The sequence below is a fragment of the Calonectris borealis genome, chromosome 26, assembly GCF_964195595.1.
Source record: "Calonectris borealis chromosome 26, bCalBor7.hap1.2, whole genome shotgun sequence".
Taxonomy (NCBI): domain Eukaryota; kingdom Metazoa; phylum Chordata; class Aves; order Procellariiformes; family Procellariidae; genus Calonectris; species Calonectris borealis.
Window position 1 is genome coordinate 6,389,041 of NC_134337.1, and position 18,244 is coordinate 6,407,284.

The 18,244-nt window shown below is 51.3% G+C and overlaps 1 protein-coding gene across 8 annotated transcripts; it reads left to right on the forward strand.

Annotated features, from left to right (window-relative positions):
• Positions 1–128: 128 nt before the first annotated feature.
• On the forward strand, positions 129–17,604 carry PFKFB2 (6-phosphofructo-2-kinase/fructose-2,6-biphosphatase 2). 8 transcript variants are annotated; one of them, XM_075174298.1, is made up of 16 exons: positions 131–324; positions 1,064–1,189; positions 1,303–1,399; positions 1,798–1,864; positions 2,020–2,094; positions 2,234–2,290; positions 2,785–2,909; positions 3,271–3,478; positions 3,678–3,824; positions 4,388–4,492; positions 5,149–5,278; positions 6,055–6,117; positions 6,700–6,773; positions 8,505–8,696; positions 10,214–10,236; positions 11,173–13,849. In XM_075174298.1, the coding sequence occupies exons 1-16, from the start codon at positions 204–206 to the stop codon at positions 11,228–11,230; spliced, it is 1,668 nt and encodes a 555-aa protein (XP_075030399.1). In that variant the 5' UTR covers positions 131–203; the 3' UTR covers positions 11,231–13,849. The 8 variants fall into 8 exon arrangements, with proteins under 8 accessions (XP_075030401.1, XP_075030399.1, XP_075030400.1 ...); XM_075174299.1 differs by lacking the exons at positions 10,214–10,236; positions 11,173–13,849 and adding an exon at positions 13,859–16,909 and having other exon boundaries at positions 133–324; XM_075174301.1 differs by lacking the exons at positions 8,505–8,696; positions 10,214–10,236; positions 11,173–13,849 and adding an exon at positions 17,279–17,604 and having other exon boundaries at positions 138–324.
• Positions 17,605–18,244: the final 640 nt, after the last annotated feature.

Here is an 18,244-nt window from a genome sequence, read left to right on the forward strand (position 1 = left end):
TTCCGCCCCGCCGCTCCCGCCCACTCTCGCGAGACCTCCCGCCACGCCCCATCATTGGCCGGGCTGCGGCCAATCAGAGAGCCGCCGGCCCGCGGTGGGGGGGTGGGGCGACCGGAGCGCGCCGCGGCGGGCGGCGATCTCATTTGCATAGCGCAGCGCGCCCGCACCCGTGACGTAGCGCTGTTCGCCGGCGCGCGATTTGCATGCGATTTGCATGCGATTTGCATGTGGCGCGGCGGCGCGGAGCCATGTCGGCGGCGCCCCGGCACGGCGGCCCCCCGCGGGGCAGGGCCGGGGTCCTGCGCGGCGGCGAGAAGAAGTGCTGTGAGTAACCCGGCGGCGGGGGGAAATACGCATTTAATATATTTAAGAGAAAAAAAAATGTAATTAGGGGGATAACGCTGCTCGTGCCGCTTAAAAAGCGCGCGTCTTCCTTAAAACGCGTCTCCATCCCGCGTGGGGACGCGTTCTCCGGGCCCGTCGCGGTGACCGCCGTGTCCGGGACGTGCCGGTCCCGCGGGGCCCCTCCCGCGTGGGTGCGCGGGTGGCTTTCCCCTTCCGCGGGTGCCCGGCGCTGCTCACCCCCAGCCTCTCGTTGTTGTAACTTCTGGATGCTGGAATCATCCCCGTCCCCTGCTTTTCCCCCCAAACCTGCCTCTCCCCGGGCGTTGTCGGGGCTTGCTTTGCCTGTTTGCTGAGAGAACGTGACCGTTTTGTTAAAAGCATCTTTCTTGCGTCCTTGACAGCTCCTGCCCAATCGGTAAATATTTTTAACGCTAAAAGACGTATATTAGTCCCATTAGGCACAGCGGGTGCGCCGTTGCTAATCCGCCTCATTAGCTAACGCCCGGGAGACCACAGAGCCGTCCAGCCACCACTCGCAGCGGTTAATTAGCTGCGAGGACACGATAACGAGCCCGTTAGGAGATGTGCAGCAGCGGTCTGTCCGTCCAGGAGACGGGGCAGCTCTGCATGAGGGATGCCTTTGGGTTGGGGCTAGCTCTTTGCTCCTACCTGCTCTGCGATGCTGCTGATGCTCCCGGTTTTGGGGTTTTTTTTGCAGCATGGGCTTCCTACATGACCAACTCCCCCACCCTGATCGTGATGATCGGTCTCCCCGCGCGCGGTAAGACCTACGTGTCCAAGAAGCTCACCCGCTACCTCAACTGGATCGGGGTGCCCACCAAAGGTGTGTGCAGGGGCCGGCCCGGTGCGGGGATGGCTTCGTCCCTCACCGAAAGCACTGTGAGATCTGTCTGCGAAATGCCGTCAGTCTCACGCGCTCGTCTTTTGTGTGTGAAGTGTTTAATTTAGGAGTGTATCGCCGGGAAGCGGTGAAGTCTTACAAGTCCTATGACTTCTTCAGGCACGATAACAAAGAAGCCATGGAAATTCGCAAGTAAGTCGGCGTCAGGGAGCCCAGCCGATCCGCGGCGGTCTGGTTAGTCTCAGGTCTTGGCAGCCTCACGTTTAATGCCAGTGAAGCCAGGGGAGGAGGTAGCGCAGCCCGTGCAGGGGTCCTGCCGGAGGGGCTGCGCGTGGGAGTTTTGTCGTTGACTCGGGGCTGGCACAAAGAACAGGGGCTGCGAACGCCAGGCGACAAATGAAATACGAAGCAAGTTATAGATACAGAAGCCTTATGATATCTGCAGAGCCTCCAGGGCTCTTGGAAAGATGCAGGGGTGGGTGCCCCATGGGCAGAGAGAGAAGGTATTTAAATCTCTCCCCGGTAGTTCAGAAGCCTTGCCGTCTGAATACTTTACGTCAGCTCTGACAATACCCGTTTCTCTCCTGCAGACGATGTGCCTTAGTGGCTCTAGAAGACGTGAAGGCTTATCTCTTGGAGGAGTGCGGGCAAATAGCTGTAAGACTTTTCTAGACTAAACATCTGGTTTTACATCTGGATAATTCAAAGCTGCCCAGGGCATTTGGGCACCTGATTGTAATCCCAACTGATTTGGGGCTGGTTTAAAAGCCTTAGATAAACTTGCTTATTGCTACTTACTCATTTTCTGGTAGGTGTTTGATGCGACCAACACAACTCGAGAAAGACGGGACCTGATCTTAAATTTTGCTAAAGAAAATGCTTTCAAGGTAGTGCTCCTGTATGTAATTTGTACTTGGAGTTGTTGCACCGAGGGGCATTACTGCTCCCTTGGGCAGGAGCTCTCGAGTTTTGATTCAGGGTAGAAACCTTGACTCTCTGAAACGTGCTTCCTTGCCTTCTTCGTAGGTGTTTTTTGTGGAGTCTGTCTGTGACGATCCAGAAGTCATCGCTGCCAATATCCTGGTGCGTGCCGCATTTTCCAGGCCTAGCTGCCAGTGCTTGCCGCGGGAGCCCGGGTGCTTGCTGCAAGGTCACCGGCTGCGACAGCTTATGGCAGTGTCTGCAAATGCCTCGCTCTTAGGTTTCACCTTGGAAATAAACTGCGAAGGTTTGCAGGCTTGTAAAAGCTAGAGATGCAGTTAGTTATGTGAGAACGTGGAAATCAAATGAAGCTGAGAAACGTTTGACCTTGAAGCGTGTTTTCTTGTCAAGGGAAGGCAGGCAGCGAGGGGCTTGCAGGGACGGCTAAGAGCGAGCAGCTGTGGCTGTCGCGGGGCCAAGCGCTGCAGCGCCTTCAGAGTCACCCTTTGTTTCCTCTCCGGGAGCAGGTTTTTCCACAGGGCAGCGTTAAACAATGCTCATCTGTTTCAAAAGGGAAGAATAATGTTATTCAGTGTTGCTTTTGCTCCCTGTCGAGTTTGCTTAACTCTCACAAAGCGTCGCTGTCTGTTGATCAGGAGGTGAAAGTTTCCAGCCCCGACTACCCGGAGAGAAACAGGGAGAACGTGATGGATGATTTCCTGAAGAGGATTGAGTGCTACAAGGTCACTTACCAGCCTCTCGATCCCGATGCGTACGACAAGTAAGCAAAGCCCTGGGGTGCATTTTGTCCTTGCACACATGAGCTGCTTTGCTTTGTGGCTGCTGGTCTCTGGCTCAGGATGCTGCAACGCGGCTGCTGCAGCCTCTGCTCCCCCAAAGCGCGATTGCTCGTGTGAAGGTGATATCCTCGGGTCCCAAGTGATTTGAAAGGATTTTTCTCTAGTGTAATGCAGCTCCTTGTTTAAGCACGGCAGTTCAGTGTCTCCTCTGTCTGCTGGAGCGACCCAGTGGTAGTGCTGATGCCTTTACTAGAGGGTAAATAGCTAGATTACACCCGCAGATGCACGTGCTTCGTTTTTAAAACCAGTCGTGTGGGTGTTCTTATTTTATGTTGACTCCAGAGATCTTTCCTTCATTAAAGTGATCAATGTGGGACAGCGGTTCCTAGTAAACAGAGTCCAGGATTACATCCAGAGTAAAATCGTCTATTACCTAATGAACATTCATGTCCAGCCGCGTACCATCTACCTTTGCCGACATGGTGAGAGTGAATATAACCTTGTTGGCAAGATTGGTGGGGATTCTGGTCTGTCACCGCGCGGGAAGCAGGTATGTGTTTGGCAGCACCCGGGTTGCTGTATGCGTGAAGTGTTGTGTGACCAGGGTCAGAGCCGGGCTCTGCCTCCGACGCTGCGAGGGGCAGCCCCGCAGCTGGATCTTGCCGCGACAGCCACAGCCCTTGAAATGAAGCTTTTAACGGCGGCAGCGGCTCCTGCTGCCTCCTAACCTCCCCCGACTCTTTTTCCAGTTTGCTCAGGCGCTGAAGAAGTTCATCGAAGAGCAGGAAATTGTTGATCTGAAGGTGTGGACGAGCCAGCTGAAAAGGACGATCCAGACGGCCGAGTCCCTGGGGGTGACGTACGAGCAGTGGAAGATTCTCAACGAGATCGACGCTGTGAGTGAAATGCTGACTGGAGCCTTTAGCTTTTCTAGATGGAAAATAACATTTAAAAATAAACTCCTCACGATAAACTTGACTATTTCCCGTTTGTTTGTACCCACGTCCATGCGTAGTGTACTCCAGCCACCATCATGAGGTTCGGGATGGTTTGGTACAGGGCTGGCAGTGCCTGGAGCTGCTGGACCGCGCTTTGAACGCATCCAGCGGGCGCTGAGAAAGAAAATAACGCTGAACATCGCAGGCATTCGTCACACCGTCCTGGGTGGACGAGGTTACTGCTCCTGCTCTAATTCTTTCAGGCAAAAGAAATTGCAGGGTTGTTGCTGTGGAAATGAACACTTGTTTTCATCCCTGGCAAAGAAGGGTTTTGAAATAAAACCAAAAGCCCATCCTCTTCAAACCTCCCTGGACGTGCGGTGCACAAATGCTGAGTGTCAGATACGATACCTGAAATTTTTATGACGTAAAGGAATTGCTGATCTCGGCCACTTGCTCTTTTTGCATTGTTGTACCTCTGTTGGAACAAAGTGTGGTGTAACAAGTTCTTCTTCCCTCAGGGGGTATGTGAAGAAATGACCTATGCAGAAATTGAGGCCAAGTATCCAGATGAGTTTGCCTTGAGGGATCAAGAGAAGTATCTTTATCGCTATCCTGGAGGCGAGGTGAAGACCCTTAAGAAAGGACAATAAGATACAGTATACGTAAAACAAACACATATGTGTAGAATTGGAAAACTTTACTTAATTTTAACATTTTCTGCCAATATTTGTATGAGAAACCAAAAACGTTAGGATCCCCAATTCTCTTTTAGAGGAAAGGTTTATTGATTTCCTTTATCGTGGTGTGCAGATGATGCCTTTCAATCATATTAGCTGGGCCACCTGCCGCGTCCCTTGATGCTCCCCTCGGACACAGAGGGGTTTCTGCATCCCGCTCGTTCGGCCGAGGCCTGAATTTTCACTGTGAAAAACCATCTTGGAAAGAAAATGACTGTGGGTGGGGTATGGAGCCACTTCTGGTTTTACTTCACAATCTTGTGGAAATGTGTAATTTACTATTTTATTTGTTTTTCTTACTGCACTCGTTAAGAGTTACCAGTAATCTGAATCCTCCTGTAATCTGAGGGTTGGTGACATTAAATTTCACCTTCTGCTGTTTGCCTTTCCCGCCCCCCCCCGTATTTACCAGATTATCCATAACTTCTGCATTTTGGTACTTTAACTGATATTTTCCTGAATGTGAAGCTGTGTTAATTGCTACTTCTGCTTTAAGCCTCTGTTTACAAAACCCCTTGAAAAATTCCTGTTTTGTTTTTCAGTCCTACCAGGACTTGGTCCAGCGCCTGGAGCCAGTAATTATGGAGCTAGAACGGCAAGGCAACGTCCTCGTTATCTCCCACCAGGCGGTTATGAGGTGCCTGTTGGCTTATTTTCTTGACAAGAGTGCAGGTACAAAAATAAATGTATGATGTTAGGGGCTGGCTTCTCTCACTGCTTCCTTTACAGAGCTTTTGGGAGGGTGGCTTGTAATTACTGTTTTGATTTTTCACAACGGAAGAGCTGCTTAAAAAAAGAAAAAAAGAAAACATTTCTGAGAAAACACTTTAACCATTGCATTTCAGTGCACGGAGCTTAGCAAGAAGCTCTCATTGAGAAATGCAGTGCGTTGCTGGTTCTCTGCTCAGCCGTTGTTTCTGGAACTGTTTCCACCAGCAGCACTTACATAATCTCTAGGGGATTATTTTTTTAATGTAAAGAAAAAGTTTTCTGACGCATCAGTAGCCTGTGAAGGGTTGGCAGGAGCGCTACACCTCAGCGAAACGCTGATCCCTTGCATGGCGTGCTGGCCTGGAAGCTAGTTCCAGTCTGCTGCAAATGCCTTTATTAAACTCCAGTGAGTGGTACCGGAGTCCAACAAAACTTTTAATAAAGTTAATGAACGTTTAATAAAGTTTGAAATAAAACTCTCTTGGGTCCATGGCGGCTGTTGCTGCGGTGCTTTCCCACCCGTGCGCTGCTGGAGGGAGGTGGTGGGGACAGTCCCGTCCCGCTGCTCCCGGGCTGGGGAGGGCGGTCGAGGGGCCCGGGGGGCTGCGGCACCGCCCGCCCGGGCACGAGGCGCTTGTGCGGTGGGCGTCCAGCGCCGGTAGCGTGGAAGGTGCCCCCGAAGCCTGGGGCGAGGGGGTGGGTGGCGCGGGCAGCCCTGACGCCTGCCTCTGTCCTAGACGAGCTGCCCTACCTGCGCTGCCCCCTCCACACCATTCTCAAGCTCACGCCCGTGGCGTACGGTAAATGCTGCCTTTTTTTTTCTTCTCCCCCCCCCGGTTTGTGTGTGTGTGTGAATTTGATGGGCAAGTTTGTGTCCGTGTGCGGCAGCAACCAGACTTGCTGTAAATGCTTGGGGTAATATTTTTAATATATAAAAAGGTTCTGGGGAGCGGGAGGGTTTTGGGGGAACAGTGGGAGGGGAGAGGCGGGGGTGCAAGGGTGCTCTCCTGGGCCTCTCTTCTAACAAGCGATAATTGTCTGCGCATTGCACCTGCTGGTGAAGAAGCCCGTTTGTGCCTCCAAACTTGGATTTGGCTCTGGGGTGCAGTGAGTTAAAAATGGCTTTTCTGTACAGACCTGTAGTCCCCATAACCCAGGGCTGCACTTCTGCAGTGAAGGTCAAAGCCAGAAAGTAGTTAAAGTGTAAAATTCTGTCAATAGTGTGAAGTGTTTATTTATGAGCTGTTTTATTTTTTAAAAATAAGAAAATACCAAGTTTATTCCTGCTCACTTTCCATGCTGTTTTCAATATTAAAAAAATTAAATTGTTTTTTTAATAAATTACCCTTCCTCATATGTACTTCTCTTTCTTTTTGGTAAAGGTTGTAAAGTGGAGACCATTACCCTGAACGTGGAAGCAGTGAACACCCACCGCGACAAACCCTCTCTGAACTCAGTAAGTCTTGCTGCGCAGCTCTGGCTTTTTCCCTTTTCCAAAAGAAGTACCTGAACTGAAACACCCTTAACTACCTGCTGGAAAGGGCCAGTTGCTTTCAGTGACCAGAAAGTCTCGCTTCAGAAATAATCCCCGAAAGCAGAATTAATTGTAGGCTGAATTAATGTGCTTCCCAGGCCAGGGGGAGATGTTTTTCCCAGCTTCCGAGGAAGCAGAATGGGCAAATTTAGGACGTAGATTTTAAATTCCAGGTCTCGTTCTCGGTTTTCAGTGAAGTATTTGTTGTTGATGCTCGTTTGCATTAATTGTGATAATTTCGAAAAGGCTTGCCGAGATGTTTAAAGTGAGTTTTTCTCATTGTCTTGATGAGCTTTCTCTTTCTAAAGCTGCAGGCAGGGTCAGGCTGGGCTCTGGGGAGGGCTCTCGGCGGCTCTCAGCAGCGTTTGCAGCCCTCGGGGTCGGGCTGCTGCCGTGTGCCGGGGGCTGGGGGGGCGGAGGTGTTCCCCTTGGCTCTGCAGGTTTCATGTGCATTTTAAAAGTATTTGGTGCAAAGCAAGACCGTGGTGTTCCTAAACTTGGTCTGTGTCAGAGCGGGAGGAGATGGGTCCGATTTCCCTCCCTTGCATCGTCTTGCAGCAGCAGTGGAACGCTTCAGGCTTTGACTAGCTTTATTTATGAGGTCCTGTCTCTCCCATGGCTTCGATAACTGGCCACCTACCTTGTTCAGCAAAGCACGTAACTGCGTGCTAAATCTGAGGGAGTTGTGCTATTTCAGGTGCTAGCTTTTGCAAACGCTGTTTTGCAGAGGGACTCATCTGTCGGGGAACGCCGCGGAGCGATTGCCTGCAATTAACTCCCCAATTAAAGAGCACAAACCAACTCTCCGCTTTCCTAGCTCACGGCAAATCTAAGTGCATCGCATTTTAAGTTCTTTTGGTACATTTAGGCTTTTAGCTGCCTCTTGTCATTGTAGTTTATAAAAAGCTATTGGCTGATTGCCTGGGATCTGGTTATTTTTGTGTCCCAGCCTAAAGGAGTCCCTATGCCGAGGGACCATGAACAAGGGGTGGAGAAACTAGGAACCCGCATCTGAGACTGGAGGGTTTGTGGAGCTAAACCCAGCTGACTGCAAAATGCTAAACTGAGGATATTTGGCAAGACTTTTGTGGCTGGTCCCATTCTGGTGGTTCCCAGTCGGGCATTTATTGCTTTGACTTCTGCGCGATGCCTGTGTTGAAATCGTTGCTGCCCACTTAGAGAAGTTGGGGGCTGGTTCTGTTGTTCTTTGCTTTACTTGGGCAGCGCGGCTGATTTGGGGGAGAAGAAACACAAAGAAGGGAAAGTTTTCTATTTGATTTCCTTGCCCCCCCTCCCCCAAATTGATTGTGGGGAGAAAAGAATAAAAACAAAAATAAAAACCAAACCCAAACACATAAAGCCACCTAAGCAAAAAAATCCCAAGGGGAAGTAAAACTGCTAAAAAAGCAGACTTTTTCAGCGGCCTCTGAGCCAGATTAACCGACAGAGCGGGTCGTTTCCCACCGCTGGGGAAGGCACGGAGCGGTCCTGCCGGCGCAGACCGGTGCGGGGTTCACCAAGCCGCAGCCCCGGCAGCCGGGAGCTCGGGGGTGCCTGCGGGTGGGGACGCCGGAGCGGTGTGCTGGTGCGCGATGTGGTTTTAAACTGTGGTTCCCCTTCTCATTCCTTGCGATACCCTCCGTCTGGGATCAGAACAACCTGCCCGCCGGCCAAACCCCTGTAAGGATGAGAAGAAACAGCTTTACGCCGCGGGCCAGCGCGGACACGGTAAAGCGCCCACGACACTACAGCGTTGGGAGCAAACCTCTCGACCTGCTGGGGCCTTTCCCGACCCTGGAAGCTCGAGATGGGGCTGACCGGCCGCAGCTGCAAGTTGGTGTCCAGGTGGTACCTTCCCTACGCTCCCCCTCCCCACCATCACCCGCGGTTGTCGGTGGTCCTCTCTGAGATACAGACTCTTCCCAGGGTCTTAGTCATCGTCTCTGTTCCCACATGAAAATCATTCTGGATTAGACTCCCTTAAAAAAAGGAAGGGGGGGGAAAAAAAAAAACCCACCGCAGAAAACCTCCCCCAAAACCAAAATTTGCCCCATTAAACTAGAGTTGTGGTGCCAGAGGCTTTCAAAAATTGGGCTCCATGCAGGCGAGTTTCCATCAGTGCAAAAGGGTTTTGGCAGGGTGGTTAATTCTGGGTAGTATCTTGCTTTCCAGCAAAAACATGATTGGAAAGAGTTACAAATACCCTCTTCGTCCTAATTTGACACTGCTGGCAAGTGTTGCTGTAGCCCCAGAGCGACTGGATAGGAAACCTTTGCGTCGTGACTTTGTCGGTGCCCGTTTCCCTGCAGATCCCGACGTCAGCAGCTTGGTGAACAAAATTTGGGCTCTTTGGGTGCCCAGATTAAAGCAGCGTGGCTTTTGGTGCTTGGTGTTTCTTTCAGCTTAGAAGCACATAGGTCCTTATCAGTGTTGGATGCGAAGCCCCAATTGTTTCTTTGCTCATTTAAAATTGTTTCTCTGCTGAATTAGGAGTTTTTCTGTGCCTGGGGGATCACAGGCAGAGCAAGCTGCATGCTGCTGCCTGTCAGACGTGGAGAAGAGGTGTGTGGTGGGCTTTGAGGAGGTCTCGGCTGTGCTCCTCGTGCAGAGACAGCCATTGCTACCAAAGCTGTTTGAAAACAAAATAATCTTGGATACTTTAGAGGTTAATGTTTTCCAAGCTATTTGGTGAACCCAGCTTCTTGTTCCCCTCCTCCCTGTTAGCAGAGTAAGTGGCCAGAGCGTAAAGGAAGGGGGGATGCAGCACAGGTGAACGTCGCTGGTGTTTTCATACTCGGTGAAGAGCGTGAGGCTTGGACATCCCCAAAATCCTGGGGCTCCGGAGGGAATGGACCAGACAGGGCTTTGCATTGGGGTGGGTTTGGCCACAGCAGTTCTGGATGAAGAGTCTCGGCTGGAGAGGACCCTGACTGCCCGAGGTCTTGATTTGTGGGTGTCTGCAGCCGGGCAGCCCCAGGACGGGGATCCCCACCCCGACCGCTCCCTGTTTGCAGTTGTACCCTTCATAACCGCAATGTCGAAGCACTGGCAGCGCTGGGATGAAGGAGCGTTTAGAAACCCAGGGGTCTGGGTAGGGAATCATGCTGTCCTGAGTCCTCTCGCCTGAATGGAGCCCTTGAGATGAGCGGCAGCGGAGGAGGTGGCCGGGCGCCGCAGCACGCGATGTCCGTGCCTTGTGTCGGCTCCTGATGTGATACAAACCTGCCCTCAGCTTCCTAACTTGAAATCTTCGGGGTTGCTTCACTTCTTTCCTCATTTGCTTTGCTGCTTGTACTATTACTTTTAAATCTCCTTTAAAATGCACTATGAGCTATCCTGTGCTGTTTCTTTTTCCTTTGCAGCCTCAAGGGGGAAATGCTTGCCTGTGAGTACCACTGAAAGCAGCTTGTATGTACTCTCTTTTGGTTTAGTAAGTAGGACTTCTCTTGATTAATGTTGCATGGAAACTACTTTGGGGAAAGACAAACGCAGGGAGCAGAAAGGAGTCTTTTGCCATATAATAACCTGTCGTTAAGGGGACCTCCGTGGGGGAGGAATATCATAGAATCATTAAGGTTGGAAAAGACCTCGAAGATCATCGAGTCCAACTGTCAACCCAACACCCCCACGCCCACTACACCATGTCCCTAAGCGCCTCATCTACACGTCTTTTAAATACTTCCAGGGATGGTGACTCCACCACTTCCCTGGGCAGCCTGTTCCAAGGCCTGACCACTCTTTCAGTAAAGAAATTTTTCCTAATGTCCAATCTAAACCTCCCCTGGCACAACTTGAGGCCATTTCCTCTCGTCCTATCGCTGTTACTTGGGAGAAGAGACCGACCCCCACCTCGCTACAACCTCCTATGTTACCAGGCTGAGCCCACTGATCCCAGGGCTCCAGCTGGACTTACTGGTGCATCGTGGTTGTGCTGGCTGCCTGCAAAAGCTGTCCCTGGACCAGGCTGTGGGAGTGCTCTGTGCTGGTGCTGCTGGGCTGAGCCACTTATGTCTCCTCTCCGCCTGGGATGGGGTGCGGCGATGGCGCTTGTCGCGGGGATTTTGCAGGAGTCATTGGATCACAGCCTGGGTGGGAGAGGAGCTGCTCAGCCCCAGCTGCCCGTGACTCGAGGGAGCTGGGTGGGTTTAGCGTGTGCTTGGGAAGCAGCTGGGTGGATAAAGCTTTCTGTGTTGGTGGCAATTGTCACCGAGTCCTCACTGTCACGTCCCCTTGGCAGCATCTTGGAATGGGGGCGAAGAGAGCAGGACTGTCTCTCCCACCCTAAGGGGAGAACGTGTCCTTGTCTGTCCCCCCTCTCCAGGGAGCCAGCAGCCAGCGTCACCCGCGAGACCTTGGCTTCCCTCTCGGCCTCCGAGTAAGGGGCTCAGATGAGACCTTGGCTGCCGCCCCGCGCAGAAAGGCCAGAGATGCCCTCGCTTCGCCGTGCTCCCCGCTCCGCTGGTGGCTGCGGCAGACCCCGCTGCAACCCCTCGCTTGGCTTACCGGGTGTTTCGCCTCAGGCGGTACATGCAGCGCTGATGTTTTTTGTCTTGTAAAAGTGGTTTTTTTTGCTGTTTAGGTGCGCTGTCTGGGGGCCCGGCTGTATTGCACAGCAGGTCCCTGCCTGGGGCTGTGGGACGGCTCTCGGCAGCGCGTGGCTCCCGCAGCGGCCGTGCCGCGTCCTCCGCGCGCTGCCGTGCTCGTCCCCTGCGCCGGGGTGACCCCCAGCACCCGGCTGCTTCCACCCACCTTTGGGAGCGCGGCGGCCTCCCCTGCGGGAGCAGCAGGCTGTGCCGGGGAGCACCCAAGGGTGACGATGCCGAAGGGTGGGCTCAGAGGTGGCACGAGCTGTGTCCTCGGGGGCTTTGGGTCGCTGTGCCTGGGCTGCCAGGGTCGCGGCTGACCTGCTCTTGCTCTCGGCAGAGCTCTGCTCCCTCCTTGCCTCTGCCCTGGAGCTTCGGGCAAATCCTCTCGCTCCTGGTGCTCTGGCATCAAAGGGAGAGCTGGGCTTAGTGCAAAGAAAGTAAAGCGGTACTGGGTCAGTTTGCAGATGTCGGGTGTTAAGAGAGGATTCGGGTTTGGGGGGGAGCTGGCTCCCGTTTTGCTGCGGCAGGGTGGTCCCCGCTGTGATGGGGCGCAGGTCTCGCCGCCGCAGGACGCGGCTCATCTCGTCCAGGCGAGGAAGACACAGCTCCTACCTCTGCCCAGGTCGCGTTCCTGGAGGCCTGAGGAACTCCTGCTTGAATGTATTTGGCCGTTTGGATGTGCAGTTTTTTACTTTAATTGCACTTTGTCCTTGAAGTGAAGCTCTTCCAACAATTTTCTCAATGCGCCTGCTCTGTCTTTCTCCATCACCGGTATTTACGCACATGTCATAGGATACGAAGGTATGGGATAGATCCTAAAGCTACATGCTTCTGTCTCCTGTTCTCTAGTTTGTGATAGCATTTTTAAGAAAGCTGCAGAGTTTTCTTACTGACAAAGCAGCGTGACTGTCCTGCCAAAGCTGCGGAAGCGCACAAAGCGTCAAGCTCGGGTATTGCTGTAGTGATTCTCCCGCGTCGGGGTGGCCGACGTGGGAATGGTCCAGCCAGCAGCAATGCAAAAAGGGCGCGTTTCTCCTAAAGTTGCCTCTCTCCGTGGGTTTCAGAGGCCTTAATGTTGAAGATGAGGGGAAAAGGAGAAAGAACCTGAGCTGGGGGAGCTTGTGATAAATCTGATAAATCACTGTTCCTATACCGAGTAATATTAACTTAGAATCAAATCAGAGGAAAGTTATCCACAGGCTGAAATCAAAGCCTTGCCCCTTTGGATTTGCCCTTACTCTGAGCCAAAAGGAGCGGTGTGTTTAGAAAACGAACGTATATGCCAGCTTTGCAAAATTACTTTTCTAACGCTGTGCTTCAAGTGTTTCTTTCTCCCCTACGTTTAAACAAATAACACAGACTTCCTAGGAGGGTTTGCAGCTAAATGAAGAGAACTTGGCCCAACTTCCTTGATTCCAGTACAAACCTGCTTCCTTCTTAGCGCTGGTGTTTTGCTTGACAAAGTAGCCTGTGAGCAGCTATTACGGATTACCTCTGTCTGACGATGGCTACTTTTTAAGTGTCATTGTCGGGAAAGCTGTGTAGGTTTGTTTTTTATTTAAATTACAAATGGCAAATATGTAGGGTTTGGATTTCCTGACTGTTGGATTTTAAGTGTTGATTCCTACTGTTAATTGTCAGCAAATTGGCTCGATAGCTGTGCCATTTTTTTATTGCAAAACAGTGCTGGTTAGGTAACAAGACAGGTTGCCCATATTGATTCCCAGGTCGGTTTGCAGTCTCCAGAAGCGCCGCAGCCGAGCAGAGCGGGCACTAAACACCACGCGGCTCGGAGCCCTTCTGAGCATTTTCTGTGCTCTCAGACGTTGCATGAACAGCAGCTGTAGGAATTCCTGGCTCTCAGATTTTAACTTGTGTGATTGCGCATTTGTAAATACAAAATTCACTTGTACTGACCTGAGGGTGTTGGCCCCTCGGTGAGGCAACGGAAGGAGTTTTATCAAAACTATAAGTATTTATTGTGGTTAATATGCAAAATGGTTACTGTAATGTATCTTACGTTTGTCCTGCAAGTGTACTTTCCTATGGAGAAGATAAATAAAAGCGAGTAACCCTCAGTAACCAGCCTGCTTGGTTATTGCCTGCCGTCCTATGGGATACTCCAGCGAAGCTGAGCTCGCGTGGTCTCAGCTGAGGCTGGGAAACCCTTCGTGCGGGGCTTTGCAAGAGCTTAAAGGACGATGCAAAATGTGAAGCGGCTCGTTATTTGCTCAGGGAGGAGTAAATAAGTAAATCCTCAGATGGCTCCTGTCACATAGACCAACTATGTGGAGCTGGTTGGATCCGCTGGCTGCTGCGAAGTGTCTGTCCGTCCCCCGGCGCTGAGCTGAGCTTTACCCTGCTTTACCATCTCCTGACTTACCCTTGTTATAACCTGTACCATTTATCTCTTATTTGTAGAGGATGGCCGGTTTAGCGGTGTAGAGGTTTGTGCTCTCATCTCGAATTCGGCTGGGATTTCCGTGGCCGGGAAGAGCCCTGCGATGGGACTCGAGCATCCCCGGAGCACAGTGAGCCGCGCGCCGCTTCGGCCAGTCCTGTCCTCTGAAATGTGTTTTTAGAGTCTGTCTGTGTCTTTTCTTTCTGAGTGCTGCAATGTTTGTCAGTGAGATTGGAGAAAGTTTATTATGGAGATTTTTCAACCTGCTTTAGTACGTGAGCTAACGTATCCCGGGGCTTTCTGAGGCGTTAAAATAGTGTCCTGCGTCTTTCCTCCTGGTGAGATGGCAAAATGAACTGCGGTGTATGCGAGGACAAAATGGTCATGTCCGTACTCGCTGAAACGGCTTTTCTTCGGAAGACGTTATCAGACCAAATCCCCAAGTTTTTTATTTAACTGTTACCATTTCCAAGTTCAAATGCAGTTATTCTGTTATTTAACCATTGAAAGAAGCACATGATTTTTACCAGTTGTCTTTTTAATGTACCAAATTTTAGGCCTACAAGAAGTTTTTAAACTTGCCTATCGATAAGCTGTGAACATTACTGATGTATAATGCTGCCTTTGGTAGAGTGTAAGCTGCTTTAGTATTTAGTGCATAGACAGCGAAGCTCCCGTGCGGCGCAGCTCGCGTGATGGCTGTGTGTTACTTAAATCCCCCGCCGAGGTGCGGGGGAAGCCATACCCCAAATTTACAGTTTTCTCCCACAAGTCTTGACTTGTGTTTTGCCAAACTCGATTTTACTCCACTTCTCCTGTTCTTGCAATAAGGGCAAAATCCTCAGGTTGGGTGAAGAAAGGAGCATTTCAGTATGAAGCAGGAGGCTGTTCTGGACCTGCTGTTTTCAGTGACTCCAGGATTTATAGGAGCAACTTCTGGGACCCAGGCTGCTTATTTTAAATGTGTAAATAAATGTTGGCCATACCCAGAGTAGGAATCTGGGCTTGAGAAGCATCGGTGCCCTGGCCGCGGAGGACCTCAGCCACCCCGAAGCCTGAGGTTTGCCTGGGGATTTTGAACTCAAACCCAGTTTTAAACACTCCCAGAGCTTTAATTTGATAAAGCTGAGATGGAGACATCCATGGCAGAGGCCCAGGCTCTAATGCTAAGCCTTTAGGATTTATGTGGAGCAGAAGCGTGTGTTGATCTAAAGCAACTGCACGTCGAGGGAGGAAATTCAGTGGGTGAGAAACTGAGTTTTATTAGTTTTGTTCCTCGGGCTGTTCCCACCAGGGAGCGGGTTTGCTGCAGCCTTCTGCAAGAGCAGCGCCGTCTGTTCTTTGGTTTTAAATGTTACAGTGCTTAGAAATAAGCCAGAAAAAAAGGGGGGGGGAAATACTGAAGGAAGAGACTTACAGCCTGTTGCATGGTAATAGTTGCTGTCACTCTCCAGTAATGCTCTAAACGCACAAACCCGCACCGCGTCGGGCTGGCTGCTCCTACCGAGAAACCTCCTGCTCTGCGGGGAAGGAGGAGTAGAAATGTACTGTAGGATTTTTACGCACAATATGCTGAAATAATTTGCTAAGGAGTTAATTATATTTGTATCATTGAGTAGTTAATAGTTGTAAGGAGACAAAATACCTATTTTTACCTGCCAGGATTCATGAATGTAGCTGCTAATATGTTGGCGGTCGTAACTTTTTTAATCACTGCTAAAAATCAGGTCTGCAGTTTTGGATCACTGGCTGTGGGTTCCTTTCTCCTGTCGAGTGGTCCTTGCCTTGGCCGTGGTCTGCTGGGTTGTGGGATGGTTCTCAGCGCCTGCAGAAGGCAGCACTTGTGCCTCGGTGCTTTAATGAAAGCCTAACTATAGCTGTTCCCTCCTGCATTTTAACTTCCAGAAGATGTAAATACATGTGTCTAGAGCAGGGCAGCAGCAGATTTGTGGTGATCGTGTACTCATCGTTGCCGTGCGGGTGAATCATACCCGACGTGACAGGTCCCGGGGTCCTGCCGAGCTCTCGGGGGTGGCCGGGCTGGGGCGATGCCAACGAGCCCACGCGTCTCCCCAGCCCCAGATGGGCTGGCGGGTCCCTGTGCCAGGCATTTCCTTGAAATCACCTGATTTCCTTGGCACCGTGCGTGCAAATACCCCAGAATAAACAACGATTGCACAATGTACCTGAACTGCGGATTAGCAGAGGCTGGTGCTGTCGGCCGTACCGGAGCTGGTGCCTTGGGCTGGGTGAATTTGCAGGCGTGGAAGTGGGCTTGGTGCCTTCGTGAGCATTGCATCACGAGTGGGGTTTTTTTTTTTCTGTATTCCCCTGACTTTCTGTCCATCTGTTTGTAGCACAGAGGTGGCGGTGCCTGCCGTCACCTTCAGTGAGCAGTGGCAGGGCCACCCGCGGGACCTGCATCGCTGTCCCTGAGCCGCGGGTCAGGGGCCGGCTGGCGTTACGGGTCGTTTTAGAGAAAAATGATCGCTCAGGCGAAATCTGTTCCATCTCTGCTGCCAGCGATGGGGAAAATTGGAAAGTGAGGGAAAAGGCTTAAAATCAGCTTGAGTTTGTGTACGCTGGCTGTGACATTAGAGCTGCCGCCTCTCTGTAAGGCGTCCCCTTCCCGGCAGCTCGGCGGTGGGTGACGGGGAAGCCCAGCCCAGCCGCCGCAGGGCCGAGGAGCAGCCTTGGCAGGAGAGGCATCGCTGCCAGCGCTTCCAGGAACCGCCTGCCCCGGGGCTGGGTCCCAAACTCTCACCCCTGCTCCTCCGAAGGGTGCTGGGCAAGCGCTGCCGGAGCCACCTCCACCTCTCCCGCTGCTCCTCTGTCTCTCTGAATGCTGTTTGCAAACTGCATCTCTCTATTTAGCGTTTACTGACATGGATGTTGCACGTCTACTTGCAATTTTGCTATGTTACTGCTTTCTAATGGTTTTTTTTTAGGTTTTAAAAAAATGCAATGTATGTAAACTTGTGCTGTATGTTGTGTACTCTGTGCACTTGAGCATAAATATCCCATGAGCATTTATTTACAATAAAGAGATTTAAAAAAAAATTAGATCTAGTTTCTTCTGTTACTTTCCATTATTGTTTGCGATAACTATCTGTTGTGTACTGGTTTTGTGAAATAATGGTGAATTCAGGGGAGTCTGCGGAAAGCGTTTGGAGGAAGAGGGTCTGCAGGGGAGGGCAGGTGTCCCTGGCTTTTGGGAGTTGGGCTGGAAATAGTGAGTCCTGCACCCCAGAGCTACCGCTGCCGTTCCCTTCCCTCATCAAATTTAAGGGTGTTTTTATTGGAGCTGTTGGAATTTGGATTTTCAGGTTTCCTGTGGAGCTGTTAGGGTAGGAACACTTATTTGAAAGCACATATCTTTTTCTAGGGGAAAAAAAAAGTTGTGGTTAAGAGTCACACCAGTTGCTCCTCTTGATTTCCAGCATCTGCAGCTGGAAACCAGCTGCTCCCGAAGGGACTCACCAGCCGCAGCCTGAAGAGAAGCAACCTTGGATGTGGTCAAGGAAAATCCCTTTTATCCTGTTTATCCTGCTGCAAGGTGCGGGTTGGGGAGGTCTAAGGGGTGTTCAGCAGCCGTCGGGGCAGGAGACGGCTTTCGGCGTGGCTGCGCCCTGGCTGATGCTCGCGGCCGTGAGCTCCCCGTGCAGATGCTCAATAACCTCCTGGTGCCCGCGGGGAAGCTGCTGATTTTTCAGCACACAAATCAGCTTGTTCTGAATCATCTGGAAAAAAATAAATCTAGAAAGCCTATGTTTGTGTTTGCGATTAACTGGATTCTTGTAAATATTTAGTGGAGGTCAGTGCCTGCTCGGGAGTGCGAGGGGCTGTTGTGAGCAAGCCCCTGCTCGTGGGGCGAGGGCAGGCAGCCTTTTGCCGTGTTTTACAGAGCAAGAACTAAATCTGTTTCCTTGCATTTTGGCATGGACTCAGGTGAAGTTCAGAAAGGTAATATATGCCACTGAATGTAGGGGTGTGGTAAATGTTCCTGGCAAAAAATCCTCAGATTTGGCAGAACAAACCAATACCTGTGAGAAGCACAACCCAGGGTAAAAAGGCCATATCCAGGTTCTGGATGGGGATTCAAGCCTGGATGAAGCCGTGCAGCCAAAGTGCAAAAGGAGCAAATGGTTACAACTTCTGCCAAAACTCTTGTTACTGGAAAATGACCCATTTCCCGCATTTGGGAACAACTTTCAGTGAGACGAAGGGCAGCTGGGTTTGCCGTCATGGACCTGGGTGCTCAGCTCGGAGCGATGCTCCCTGGGACCTCGTGTGCTGCTGAGCTCCAGCTGGTTGCTGCAATGGCACTAGGTGGAGCTGGTTGCAGGAGTCATATTTTGAATGCTTTTGAGGTCAGAATTGATAGCTCCTGGTTGACGTGCCCCAGG